This window comes from Anabrus simplex, chromosome 6 (assembly GCF_040414725.1).
Source record: "Anabrus simplex isolate iqAnaSimp1 chromosome 6, ASM4041472v1, whole genome shotgun sequence".
In the NCBI taxonomy this organism is placed as follows: Eukaryota; Metazoa; Arthropoda; class Insecta; order Orthoptera; family Tettigoniidae; genus Anabrus; species Anabrus simplex.
In genome coordinates this window covers 40,965,283-40,980,274 of record NC_090270.1, presented here as the reverse complement: position 1 = coordinate 40,980,274, position 14,992 = coordinate 40,965,283, and the positions used below count along the sequence as shown (strand labels likewise).

The window sequence follows — 14,992 nt, the reverse complement described above, 5'->3', positions numbered from 1 at the left end:
CAGTAATCACCACGTATCTAGAACTCGAAGAATCATATTCTTTATATTTTATTTTCAAACACTTTGCTTGGCATCACTGCAGCATGCAATAAATTTTGTTTACTATTCTGGTCATATGTTTTTGTGTCGAAGCCATTTAATTAATTATACACCTTGGTTCGTTAGTGAAACAGAAGTAGCAAAATCAAGTTTTATGAATAAATGTACACCAAGATCGACTGTAGAACACTAAATAAATTCCAAAAGAGTGTGTTTTTGTCACTTCAATTAAATAAAGGTCCACCTCCGTAGTGCAACGGTTAGCCTTACTAGCTGCCATCCTCGGAGGCCTGGGTTTGATTCCTGGTACTGCCAGAGATTTAAGACTGGCAGGAGTGCTGGTGAATGATTAAAAATGGTACATGCACCTCACCTCCATTCGGGGTGTGCCTGAAAAGAGCTGCACCACCTCCGGATGAGGACACGAATTTACTTAGTTAAATGAAGGAGAGAGAAGTTATGATATAAACTTCAAATTGCAGGTTTTATGCGAGGCAAAAAGAACTACTTATGTAAATGCTACAGAAAAGTTCCGAGTTTCCGAATGTTACGTATAATGTTAGCAGAAAAAAGACAATGGAAATTTTAAGAATGCCGGCACATCAAGAAAAGCATTCAGAGGACCAAAGACAGGAAAAAGTAATGAAACTGATCAGCTTATTACTTAATGTATTTGTGGAGGAGAAACTAAACCAGGGTAATTCAATAAGTCACAAAGATGTTAGAACAAAGGCATTCGAGGTGGTACACTAGTTCCAGTCACTGAATTTAAGGCAAGCCTGGAGGGGTGCAAACAAAATATATGACATTCAGGATTGTGTTTACTACGTTGCACTACTTGTGAAATGACTAGGGCCAGATAACATGGACAAAATTGGTCACCTTCCAGCATTATATAATAAACCTGAGGAAAGGTTATAATATTTTATATACCTACATACATCTTCATTATAGACTGTTATAAAACTTCTAACCCTAGATTTACTTTACAGCATATTAAATTATCTCAATTATAAGAGAGTGAACGTGTTGCATGTTTGTTACTTCCATTTTCCTTGTAAATACCTCCCAAAAATCCTAAGTCGTCTTATATGTGAGGCTGTCTTATATTCAGGCCAATAAGGTACGTCATATATAAATAGAAAGATAGGAACATGAAAAAGAACACACAACAACATAAACACAATATCACACCACGAAAATGACTGCACAACAATTATATGGCTAGCACCATGGATCAAATATGGTATAGTAATAGCTTGACGAATCCCATGCATCACTCTCACAATAATAACATAAAGCAACTTACATAATATACACTTAAATACAGCATAAAATAGAGAACTAAATATAACAATGTTTTATAATTACCTCCAGAAACATCCAAAGCAATGTGCTATAGATTCCAGACAGCATCTTCTTCACAGCCAGGTTTGTTCTCTGGGCATGGAAAGTTTTAGCAATTTGAAAAACATTTGCACCCAATTCAGACAAAGCCAGACCTTTCCTTTGAAACATGAAGAAGTGGTGCATATAGTTCTTGAATTTTCTCTCAATAACCTGTAAGCAAAAGTAAGAAAACAGCTACTCTAATAAACAGAATAACAGAGTAAAAACTGGCTACAAAGGATACCATGTCTAGAGGAAGGTAGTGGTGATGTGTACAATGTTTTTTTTTGCTATGGGCTTTACGTCGCACCGACACAGATAGGTCTTATGGCGACGATGGGATAGGAAAGGCCTAGGAGTTGGAAGGAAGCGGCCGTGGCCTTAATTAAGGTACAGCCCCAGCATTTGCCTGGTGTGAAAATGGGAAACCACGGAAAACCATCTTCAGGGCTGCCGATAGTGGGATTCGAACCTACTATCTCCCGGATGCAAGCTCACAGCCGCGAGCCTCTACGCGCACGGCCAACTCGCCCGGTTGTGTACAATGTACCAGTGCTCAACAGATACTGTATATACAGCGGAGATCTGGACACTGTCAAAAAGACAGTAGAATAAAATCAGTCAGTGAAATTAAATTTTTAAGAAGTATGATAGGAAAGACAAGTAAGGACAGAGTAAGAAATAAGGATGTCAGGAAAGGAATCGGAGTGGGAAAAGTTTTACGACAGAATGGAAAAAAATAAACTTGGATGGTTTGGATATGATAGGAGGATGCAAGGCGGAGGTAACCAAAGCAGATGATGGAGACCTAGATAGAAGAAAGGAGGACAAGAGGAAGACCCCTAAGGTGGTTGAAAACGATCAAGAATAGTAAAATTAAGAGAAACCTGGGGTGCCATAAACATCCCAACCAGGCAGGAGCTGGACGAGGGAATTGATGACGATCTTGGATTACAGTACATTTGCGATTCACAATATCGTGTATGCAATATTTCAATAAAAATGCTTTATGAAAAAATTAACATTTTTGTACATTTTTGGATGTCTTCAGACACAATCCCTTAAAGAGGGTTTTACACATGTACTTAAATTTGCTTATGTTTCTTCCCTTTTCCTATACTTATCTGACTTTCTTCTTATCCTACATTTCCCACATTAAGACTCAAGATGACTCCTGAATGAGTGCCGATGTCCACATATTCATCTTATTTTGTGTTCCTTTTCTTGTTCCTCCTATTTAAGACTTTTAAGTAACTACTACTACTACTACTACTACTACTACTACCACCACCACCACCACCACCACCACCACCACTACTGCTACTGCTGCTACTTGATAATGACACTACCTCTGTCCTTCCAACAGCTATTTATTCTTAAGTATTTCATATTTCACAATAAAATATTCATATTCTGTAATAAATTCTTTGCAGCTTGTTTCACACCCTGCAGCTGTTTTTCAGTTTAGGTTTTCTTGAAGCATCCTTCCCACTGTGATGACATTTTTGTCTTCTGAACCATAAGCAATTCCAGCGGTGATTTGCTTAATGTAGGCCTGAATCCTGTCTGAGTCAACACTGAAAACCATTTCCATACAGAGTTACCGTCAGGTGTGCTTAATAATGTAAATACAACATTGCTTAAGGTTTATATAGTGCAGAAGAGCAGGGTAGATACAGAATGAAATTCACAACGCTCACAAAGGAAGTGACTATCAATTTAGTTGCATAAGCATGAAAATGATTGGCTGAGTAGCTCGGATAGTAGAGCGAAGGCCTTCTGAGTCCAACTTCGCAGGTTAGGTCCTGGCTCAGTCCGATGGTATTCGAAGGGGCTTTAACACTTCAGCCGCATGTTAGCACATTTATTTGCTAGTTAAATAACTCCTGCGAGACAAACTTCTGGCACCTCAGCATCTCTGAAAACTGTAAACGTACAGAGGGGTCCAGAAAAATGTAGACACTCTTTGATAGTCAATACGAGGGCTATGCCAAAAATATTTAGCAGATAGTGAGAAAAAAAATGGTATTGCAAAACAACAATTACAACTTTTCAAAATACTCTTCATTAGGACGTATACAATTTTCTATTCTCTGAAACCACTTTGAAAAGTCTCAGTGCAAGCTTCTTTCAGGATGTCAGTTAGTGCACTCTCGTAAGTTGCAATGGCCTCTTCATCTAACGAAAACCACAGCCCACAAATTTTTTCCTTGGTCTTAGGGCACAGAAAGAAGTCAAATGGGGCCAGGTCAGGTGAATAGGGGGGATGAGGTAACACTCGCACTTTTTCCATTTCCAAAAAGTCCATTGTTCTGGCAGCCCTGTGCACAGATGCATTGTCGTGATGCAGCAGAAGGTGCCCACTCTTGGACTTCGGGTGCTGTGACCTAGATGTGGCGAGGACTTTGAGAAGACAATCATTCACGTACCATTCAGCATTGACTTTATAACGTGTGTCCAAGGTCACAGTGGTGACCCACATTAGCAGCCAAACAAAGTCGATGCCGCTGAACTGCTGACTGAAATGTGGCTGTCAGTGTTGCCAGTGTGATAGCCGCACAGGACGCGGTATAAATAGAGTCCACCCTGCAATGATTATAATGTCACCATCTTCTTTCTGGAGCTCCGACTTTGTCAAACTTTTGTAGGTGGTTCCTCCCCTGGAAAGCACCACACAGAAGACTCTCTCTTCATTTCAGGGTCATAATAGTAGACCTGTGTTTCATCACCTGTGACGATATTGTAGATGTCTTGGGACTCCCCTCCGTTGAATTTTTCTAGCATGAAATGACACCAGTCCACTCTCGCCTCCTTTTGGCTTTCTGTCAGAGAATGTGGCGTTCAATGGGCACATACCTTGGTAAGGCCTAAATAACTGTGAACGATGGCCTGCACTGCTGTTGACCCAATATTTAGGGTCCCTTCAATGTCACAAAATGTAATATGTGGATCTTCTTTGATCATTTTCCTCACAGCTTCACTGTATTCCTGAGTCACAGCTATTGTTGGGTGACCGGGATGAGGTTCACCTTCAATTGACTGCCGACCCCGTGAAAACTCGTGAAATCAATTTCCAACCATGGCCCTAGAACGGGAAGCCTAACCAAAAACACGCAGCAAAGAAGAATGGCATTCTTTGGCACTTAATTCTTTTTATAATCATAAAACATCATTGCATGCAAATCACGGCGAGACAAATACATCTTGCACTGTGTCTAACTCAGCACTGCCCATGCTTCCTTCCCGTGCTGTGGAAGAACCAACGCTGGAAGGGGTTATGCACGCATGTTCCAACGTCTAGAAACATCGTATATTCAAATGAGAAGAATCCCATTGTCTTCAGAATTACGGTTTATGGGCTGCTAAAAACTTCGGCGTTGCCTTCGTATTAATGGAAGAAAATGACATACTGTTACAATTCTTATATGAAATAAATTTCATCCCTGCAAACCATTGCATGGGGGTAAGGTTATTTTATGTGTTCAAAGTGACCCACACTAGCAGCCAAACAACATCGATGCTGCTGAACTGCTGACCGAATTACGGCTGTCAGTGTTGCCGGCGTGATAGCCGCACAGGACACAGTAGAAATATAAAGAGTCCACCCTGCAATGATTATAACATAATAAGTGAGTTTCAATGCTGTTTTTATTACCTAAAATGATTCTGGAAGAGAGATGTGTGCAATACGCTTGCCAGGGTCCAACCCACTCGTCCCTAGAAGTATATTTACTTTTAATCCCAAATACTGTTTTAGGCCCCATAGTCCAATGCTTATGCGGTACTATAACGGGGATTGGTTGATGTATGGAAGAAGATAACGTCACTTACACCAATGAAGAGGCCAAAATTTTGTTACCAACCATAGCAGAAGAAAAAAATGTTGAAGAGGCCAGTGAAGTTTAAAAAGGTCACGGCGCGGACAATAACCTCACTTTTCCTCAAATCCTCCTGCGGACTCCATAGCTTTGCCCAGGACGCCTCGATGGTTTCTTGTAGCTCATTCAGTGTAGCTGGCTTCTGTTGATAAACTTCATTTTTCAAGGTCCCCCATAGGTGGAAGTCAATAATAATGTTATTTGCTTTAGTCTCACTAACTACTTTTAACGTTTTTTGGAGATGCCGAGGTGGTGGAATTTAATCCGCAGGAGTTCTTTTACGTGCCAGTAATTCTACCAACACGAGGCTGACGAATTTGAGCACCTTCAAATACCAATAGACTGAGCTAGGATCGAACCTGCCGAATTGGGGTCAGAAGGCCAGCCACTCAGCCCGGCAGGTAGAAGTCATGAGGTAAATGTTCTGGAGACTATGGAGGTTACTAAACAGCTCCTCTTCAACCTATACATCATCCAGGTGGATTTTCATCCAAGTAGGTTTTTTTTTTTTGCTAGGGGCTTTACGTCGCACCGACACAGATAGGTCTTATGGCGACGATGGGATGGGAAAGGCCTAGGAGTTGGAAGGAAGCGGCCGTGGCCTTAAGTAAGGTACAGCCCCAGCATTTGCCTGGTGTGAAAATGGGAAACCACGGAAAACCATCTTCAGGGCTGCCGATAGTGGGATTCAAACCTACTATCTTCCGGATGCAAGCTCACAGCCGCGCGCAAGTAGGATCTGACATCTCTGTGGTAGTGAGGCAGAGCGCTATCTTGCTGTAGGTAAAAATCTTTCGTTTACAAACACCTCTTGGATGACAGGTAAAGTCAATGTTTGCAACCTATGAAGATGCACCTCACCAGTTACGGTACCATCAACGAAGAATGGGCCAATCAAACCGGGCGATGACAGACCACACCACACACACTGGGTAGATTAACATGTTTGTCCACGTGAACCTGAGGATTTTCAGGAGCTCAGTACACGCAGTTGTAGCAGTTTACAGTACTGTTCGGTTTGAATTGCACCTCGTCAGACCAGATAACAATCCCTACAAACTGTTCGTCTTTGCAAAGCATGCCTTCAAACCACTCGCAGTACTCCATTCTTTAATCCGGGTCGTCGTCATTCATAGCATGCAGCGATCTTGGAATGTACACTTTCTACTTTCAGCCTTCAGAATTCCATTGTACGGTTGATCGGCTCACCCAGCTTTCACATGCACCCAGATTCACAGATTTCTGAGGTGACCTAGTATAATGTTGCAAACCAGCAGCACTGGAAGCTGGACTTGTTGATGTTTTTGGTTAGCCAGACCTTTTCTTATGCACATCCTGAACAGTACCGTTGGACCACTGAATGCATTTTTTGTACAGTACACATATTTTTAGCTATCTTTGTCTTCACGGTGACGCCAAATATTGGCTTTAGTTACACCTATGCCAAATTTTCTTGCGACTGTACAATTATTCTACATTTCCGAGCATTTAATAACCATTAACTTAAAATTGGCATCATAATATCGACGAGAACCCGTTAAAAATTTGCAGGCAATAACTGTTCCAAGTATCTTTATGACTATCCATCACGAAAACATTCCTGCTGTGTATAAAACTTAATTTGACTAGGAGTCAGGTACAGTAGATGCGTTATAACTCTGCCAATGACTAGCCGTGGCCTTTCTAAGAATTCAAAGGCAGGTTTTGATACTATACTGTAGATTTGAGAAACGTTTTTGTAGAGGCTAATAGAATGTCATTCTCCCTTCACTATTTCCCGAGATACAGTGACGTTCCACACAGGTACTGTACAACTGCTTGTCACAGCTAGCGATGTACAATAAAGAGGTGGTCGTTTATTGTCAACGAATTTTTGTGCGTGCGTCCGCATGCAGGGGGTGAAAAGAAGCAGTGTGGTTACCACGGTAGTTGCCAGTGGTATTCTTTACTGTTAGGCCGCGAATGAAAGACAACCCTTGATTTTTTGCGAGAGATTCTGAGAAAAAAAGTCTGCTTGGATTCGGAGAAATACGGCATCTTCTTCACATGGCATCACCTAACCTAACCGTAGGCCTATATGTGTCATGAAAACATATTTGAAACGCATGTAGAGAAATGAGTTATCCTTGCTAAAAGTTTACATGTGAATAGCCTTTACGAAATTTAATTAGACGCAAGAAAATATGAACTATCCCCTGAAATCAGTAATGTACTCTGCCATGTCTCGACATGTATCATATTCTTACTTAATTTCAGTACCTATATAACATTAAAATTAAGAGATCGTTTACTTCAGCCATTATTTTTAACGAGTTAACAACTGCTATTGACCACGTTATTTATGCACTTATTATGAAACCTTGTTATCCTCTTTCATTTCGAATTTTCTTTAGAGAACAGCAGTCGTTGGGCATTACTAATCGACTCCAACATTGCCTTCGAATGTCGACGAGAGAGCTTGCAAATGCACATAGTGAGAAAACTATACCATACCAAAGATGATTGATCGCATTTTGTGGCAAACATTTCAGTTTCCTTATTCAACAGCGACACCTATCCTAACTTAACCATACTATACATATGATGAAAACATACTTCAAGCGCCAGTAGAGAAATGATAACCTTCTTGCTATAAATTTACATGATAATAACCTTTCCGTAAATTAACCAGACAACGAGAAAATATAAAGTAACCTCTGAAATCAATTATGTACCCTGTCATATCTCGAGGTGTATCCCATTTTCACTTAATTGTAGTATTTAGCATTAAAATTAAGCAACTGTTTAGTCAGCCTTTATTATTAACGAGTTAAGAACTGTTATCGGACACATTATTTACGCAGTTATTACAAAAATATGTTCTCTTTCATTTCGAAATTTATTTATGGAACAGCAGTCAACGGGTATTACTAATCGACTCTGACATCGCCTTCATATGTCGATGAGAGAACTCGCTAGTGGACATAGCGAGGAAACGATACTGAAGATAATCAATTGCATGCAACATAATCGCTGGGGTACATACATATCGGTAACGGAAAAACTCGCGTGCACTTAATCGCTCGTAATAACAAATGCATCAGTGATAGGGCTCCCGCTGTAACCGAAGGATAATACACAATTTAATATAGGAATTTTGAAGGGACAGCAAAACAATGTTGGTATAACAGGGTTCTCGTTATATACCGTACTCGCTATAGCGGACTTCTATTGTACTTAAGGTACGTGTGAATTTGTATATGTTGCTCCATGACTAAATGGTTACCATGCTGGCCTTTGGTCCAGAGGGTCCTGGGTTCGATTCCCGGCAGGGGAGATTTTAAACCTAAAATGGTTAATTCCCTTGGCTTGGAAGCTGGGTGTCTGCTGTCCCGAACATCCCTGCAACTCACACACCACACATTAAATTTTTTTTTAAATTTATCTGTTTATTTTTATTTTTTTATTCATGTCTTGCCTTCACTTTGATTTTGACTGATGATGGTCTCTGGTCAGATTGAAAGTTTCAACAAATATATGTAACTTTTCAAGGTTACAACAAACAGTATTGAATGGGTGGAAACCTTTAGCTTTTGTTTTATACTGTAAATACGTTTAGGTCAGATAATTTAGGGATTTAAAAAAATTCTTAGTGCGCAGAGCATTTTACTATTTGAGCATGAGGTTCTCATTTAGGTCCTTTATTTTACATATTAATCTTATAGCCCTACATATTGTGTAAAATTTTAACTCTATTTTAACTTTCTTATATTATCAGTAGTCCTTATGTTATTTATACGTAAGTTTATAAAATTAAGCTTTTATTGTTTGTTAATATTGTTACGTGACGAAGTGTAACAAGAGGGTTAGGAGCTCTAACTTCACCACAATCAATAAATTATAACAACAATAATCTATATATTAAAAGAGTTCACCAAAAACAGCTTAGTCCAATCCGCTCATCCAATCTACTAAACCAATTTTCTTAATTTTTGTTTTATTCTCTCTGGAATTACCTGCCGGTGAATCCCAAGGCATTGATAGGTCTCTAAGTTCAGTCAACTTCAAGTAGTCCTAAAATCAAATCACTAAATAACCTAGCCTGCAATACATTCTGTACTCAGCGGGTTGAACACAGTTAAGGGGTAATATTTTTACGTAAAGATATGGTTGAAGCTAAAGGATTCAACCAAACTTGATACACAAATTAATACTATCTGGAGATAAATACTGTGGGGGTATGACAACTAGCACCCCTGGAGGTGGAACGGGGGAGAGTGACATGTAAAAATCTTCAAAAACGACTAATATTCATATCGAATCCATACCTTTTGGGGTTGCCGAGTTGGATTGTGACACTCTTGATGACGTTCAGGTCCAACTTCAGCCTCTATTAGCATTGGGGCGGGGGAATGAAACTGCCCTAAATGATCGAGATTAGTATTGAATCCACAGTTTTTGGGTTCGTTAGCCTAACTGGTGACAGTCTCAATACCAGTTGGAATTGTGTACAAAATATCCGTAGGGCAATGTGTAAATACATACAGTTATCACTTATTATGAGGTGCAATAAGGAGAAAGCTCCATGTGAAACAAAATAATCTAAAAGTAAAACTTTTAATTAAACAACTACTACTCTAAAACTTCAAAATAACTCGTAAAATATCAATCTACATCACAATAAAGAAATTTACAAATATTATCTTGACACATAATTAAGCGGTAATAAAAATCCTAAAAGCAGAGATTCCAGACAGTGTGTGGACCAATTTTATATGAAGACACATTATTTGACCTATTTATAACGGGTGATCAAAATGTTTCCGTTCGATGGCCATTCAGTCCTGAATCGGAATGTCAATCAAACTAAACCACCATGAGCATTGAGGCACTCCTCCCACCAATGCATCAGGTTGAAGATTCCTGTGTAGTAAAATACTGTGTCCTGCTGGGTGAAGAAGTCCGTAACCACCTGGTATACACCTTCATCCGACAGAAAGCATTGGCACTTCAAGGGCTTTTTGAGGGGACCGAAGGCATGATAATCACATGGGGAGAGTTCGGGATTATAGGCCTCATCCACTGCCCGCTTGTTGTTGTCTGTAATGGATGAGGTTGGCCTCCCATATCAACCAGTGTATTGTGTCGAAACGCAACCCGCACGGAACTTGTTGCACCCTTTCACAATGGTAGTTTTTGACAGACATGCTGCCCCATACACAGTCTTCATTCTCCATGGATGGCCACCGGTGTTTGTCCTTCGGCAGCAAAAAATAGAATAACAGCACACTGCTCCGTTCGGACACATTTTGTAATAACGTCACCATAGTTCACGTGGCCGCATTTAACGCACACACCTCGGCACGACACAACTGCCACACTAATGCCTTTGCCTACATGTCCATACTTATATACCTGCATTGGAGTCGCGCTACGTTGTATTTCCTGTGCAACAACACCTTCAAACAGAAACCTTTTGTTCACGCCTCATGTAACGAATGCTGCAGAGCAGCACAGGGCCTGTAGTAGTAGTAGTAGTAGTAGTAGTAATAATAATAATAATAATAATAATAATAATAATAATAATAATAACAACAACAACAATATAAAAATCAATCAAATCAAACTGCTCCTGAGAAACACAAGGAGAGTTAGAGCCAAAAGGATTGAAAGATTTGGTAGAGAAAAACTAGGATCTAACAATGAGTTCACTCACAAACTACAATCGGTGGATGCAGAGAACTGGGAACAACTGCGCAAGGCCCTGGTCAAAACAGCTAAAGAGACGGTTCAGCTTACTAAGCCCAGGAAGCATGCTTGGTGGAACAGTGAATGCGGTGCAGCGACAAGGCAAAGACAGTTCGCCTGACAGAAATGGAACTCGCTAAAGAACCAAGTCAACTGGACAAACTTCTTGAATGAGAGAAAGTGTGCAGCAAAAACCATCTGCAGCGTTAAACGTGCTTTTGACAAACACCAGCTGGCTCAAATTGAACAGGATTTCAAGAAGAACAATACACGCGACTTTTATAAAACATTTAAAAGCAACTTGAGGAAATACGACCCACCGAGCCTACAGTTCAGAGATTCCAATGGAAACCTAGCCCATAACGACAAGGAAAACTGCCGGATCCTTGCAAAATACTTCGCATCCCTTCTTAACTGCGAGGCCCCAATGTCCAGATTCACATTTGAAGATAAAACAACAGTCCACTGAGATTCAGCTCCACCTACGAAAGAGGAAGTCAGACAGATTATCCAATCCTTGAAGAATAACAAAGCACCGGGTGAAGATTCGATAATAGCTGAATTGTGGAAGTTTGCTAGTGACAATGCAGTGGGGAAATTAACGAACATCATACATGAAATCTGGAATATTGAAAGACTTCCAAGTGACTGGACATCTGCACTAATCCACCTACTTCAACAACTATCGCGGCATCTCCCTCCTACTTATAACCTACAAAATTATCTCGAAAGCTCTTCAAATCAGGGCAGAAGAACAGCTAGATCCAGAGCTGGGCGATTACCAAGGAGGTTTCAGGAAAGGACGGTCATGTGTGGAGCAGATTATGAATCTGAAATCTGTTTTTTCATATCTTAAACTAAGGAGCAAGCCTTTTGTAGTAACGTTCATCGACTTTAAGAAGGCCTATGATTCAATTGATAGAACTACCCTACTTCAGATCTTAAAGGAATTTGGCTTGGATGGTAAAACAAGAGTGATCATCCAACAGACTCTCACCAACACCATCTCAAAAGTAACGTTTAGAGGAGAGACTTCAGATGCCTTTGAAATACGGACAGGAGTTAGGCAAGGAGATGGTCTCTCACCTCTGTTGTTCAACTGCGTTCTTGAGAAAGTGATCCGTGAATGGCGTAGAGAAATAACTTATGAAGGAGTCGAAAGCGGAGTCAGACTAGGCCACAAGAACAAGAACCTTTCAATTGACTGTCTAGCATTTGCAGACGATCTCGCAGTTTTCACTGATTCCTTGGATGTGGCCACGAAGCAGATCAACCAGCTTCAAACACAAGCTGCAAAGGCGGGCCTCCAAATCTCCTTTGAGAAAACAAAATTCATTACAAACATCAAACTGGTGCCAAGTGAGCTAGAAGGGACTCACGGAAAAGTCAAGCGAGTTGAAAAAATTTAAGTATCTTGGTGAATGGATAGAACCTAATTTGTCCAAAAAAGAAGCCTTTTCTTCACACATGAATAAAATGGAAATGGCTTACCATCTGACTAAAAATGTCTATAACAAAAGATCTATATCTTTGAATGCAAAAATCAAACACTATTGCACTGTTATCCGGCCAGAGGCTCTATATGCAGCGGAATGTCTCACCATGAACAAAAAAGGCATGATGGAGAAATTGGAGGCCAAGGAAAGAAAGATTTTGAGAAAAATCTTAGGTCCAGTCAAAGACAACGGCGAGTTTAGGAGACGGCACAACCAGGAGTTGTACTCACATGTAGAGAAAATAACCAATGTGATACGAAAAAGGAGGATTACTTTTTATGGACACATGGCCCGAATGAATTCAACATGGTTAACCAACCGCATTTTCACTTTCCTCCAAGAGAAAAAGGCAAAGGGGGCATGGTTCAGTGAAGTACAGAAAGATCTGCAGGAGATTGGGATCTCATTTGAAGATATCCAGGAGCATGTCCCACTCAAGAAAAAACTCCAAGAACATCAGAGTTTCCTACCAAAGCCGAAGATGAAAACTGGAAAGGCATGGACGAAAGAGCGAAAGGAGCAACACCGTATACCAATGAAGGAATAGTGGACCAACATTAAAGCTCAAGGGAAACAGTTGAAATGACGTGGTCCTTAGATGGCCGAAACGAAACAAGAAGAAGAAGAAGAAGAAGAATCTGAAAATACTTACCTCTTTCACTGGTTGAGGAGATGTCTGCCAAGCCTGACAGTAGATAGCACCATATGACTGAGCATCTGTAGTTTTGCAAGTCTCAAGAGCCTTCTTTATCACTTCATGAATATCCTAGATAAAATAACACACAAATCATTATGATCTTCAAGTCTAAAACAAGGGGGGAAAAAAAAGGAAAACAATGAGGAATAGTAATACAACATGACAAAAACACACGCTAGAATTTATGTTTCTGTAAATTATAAAAGTAATTCAGAATAAATCTCAAGCTGGCATACACTATCTGATCAAAAGTATCCAGACAATGACTTAAAACTGTCCTTTGAGCGTTCCTCGGATTAGTGGACATTAATACACGGTGGGATGGGCCTTAATTTTCATTACTGCTGTAACTCAGCGGGGAGGGGAGAATGTCTACTATGTATTAGAATGTTTCCAAGCGAACAGTAGATCAATCTTTCTACAAAGCTATAAGAAAGAACATGCCACATTCGGCAGAAGTGAATAAAATGGTTGCTCGCTTGGCTGTTGGGCGACGGTTGTCAGTGCATGCTATTGGTATCCCAAGGTCATTTTGCCATGAACCATTATCTATGCACTAGCAATTCATCTATCTTGTATTCAGCCGGTTAGTTTCCCCCCCCCCCCATTTACCTTATGTTGCACAAAGAAAGACAGTAGGTCTGATGGTGACAATGGGACAGGAAAGGCCTGGGAGTGGGAAAGAATCAACTGTGGCCTTAGTTAAGGTACAGCCCCTGCATATGCTTGGTGTGAAAATGAGTAGTCTGTTAGTTGTTGCTGTTATTTTTATTCTTATTATAGAGTATACAGTTTTTGTTATTGATTCACTTGTCAGTTATTGTTGTTATAATTGTGTAACAGTGGCTGCTCATAGAGGGAGGCCTAGAATTCATCGTCTGAGACAAACTTACCATTGTCAGATGGTGTAGCCAAGAATATAGGTGTTCTGTGGTGGGTTGTTTTTTTATGGAGATGTATCACATTCATGTGTAGTGTTTTCCTCAATCAAAATATATAGTTCTGTCATTTTCCTAGTGATATCTCAGTGTTTTGTGTTTATGATTCATAACATTTGGCAACAGTGACAGGATAGGTATGTAAAATAATATTACTGTATCAGAAAAACGTGTTATATTTATAAAAACTGTAGCATCATTACAAGTGTTGTTGGAAATGTGAGAAAAGGTTTGAGTTGCAATCCAAGGAAATTATTATGCCTTGTTTGCAGAAGGCTAATCTCGTAAGCAGTTTGGACCAAGGACACCTTATAACACCTCATGAAAGATGAGGCGACAGAAGACGACTTGATCACATGGGTAGAGTTCTGAGGTTCTTGTATGGGAGAGAGAACATGAACAGGAAGTTTTGTCAACATTAAGTAGCACTTATAATGTAAGAAGTAAATATTGTCTTCCAAATACCAAATTCTGAAAATTTGGAGGAAATTGAGATTGGTTAGGTTTTTAGAGTCATTTTCAAAAGCATGATGAAGTGTAAGATAATGCTGATAAATAAGAATAAATATTCTGGTAAAAGTCCTTTCTTGGCAGAGGTCTACACTACAGAGTTATTGACAATGATGAATTCCTGTAGCAGTTTTGATGTCTCATCACTGTATGACAAACTTGAAAAACAACTTAGTGCTTTGGTGAGCCTAGGTTTAACTTCAGAGATACGCAGCCATCAGCATTCTTTTTCCCACAACCATGTTCACCATGGGCTGCATGATTTTCCTTCCTGTGACCGACATGTCTGTTTAGATCACTGGCGATAATGAGGTAGTC

General features: G+C 40.0%; 1 protein-coding gene across 1 annotated transcript in view; it reads right to left on the bottom strand.

The window, feature by feature from the left end:
• Positions 1–14,992, bottom strand: part of LOC136876077 (condensin-2 complex subunit G2) — a 379,809-nt gene that overhangs the window by 239,977 nt on the left and 124,840 nt on the right. The window contains exons 6-7 of the mRNA XM_067149716.2: positions 13,182–13,295; positions 1,411–1,599 (exon numbers count right to left, since the gene is read on the bottom strand). Of these exons, the coding sequence (XP_067005817.2) occupies positions 1,411–1,599; positions 13,182–13,295 (303 nt within the window). The remainder of the gene's footprint in view (positions 1–1,410; positions 1,600–13,181; positions 13,296–14,992) is intronic.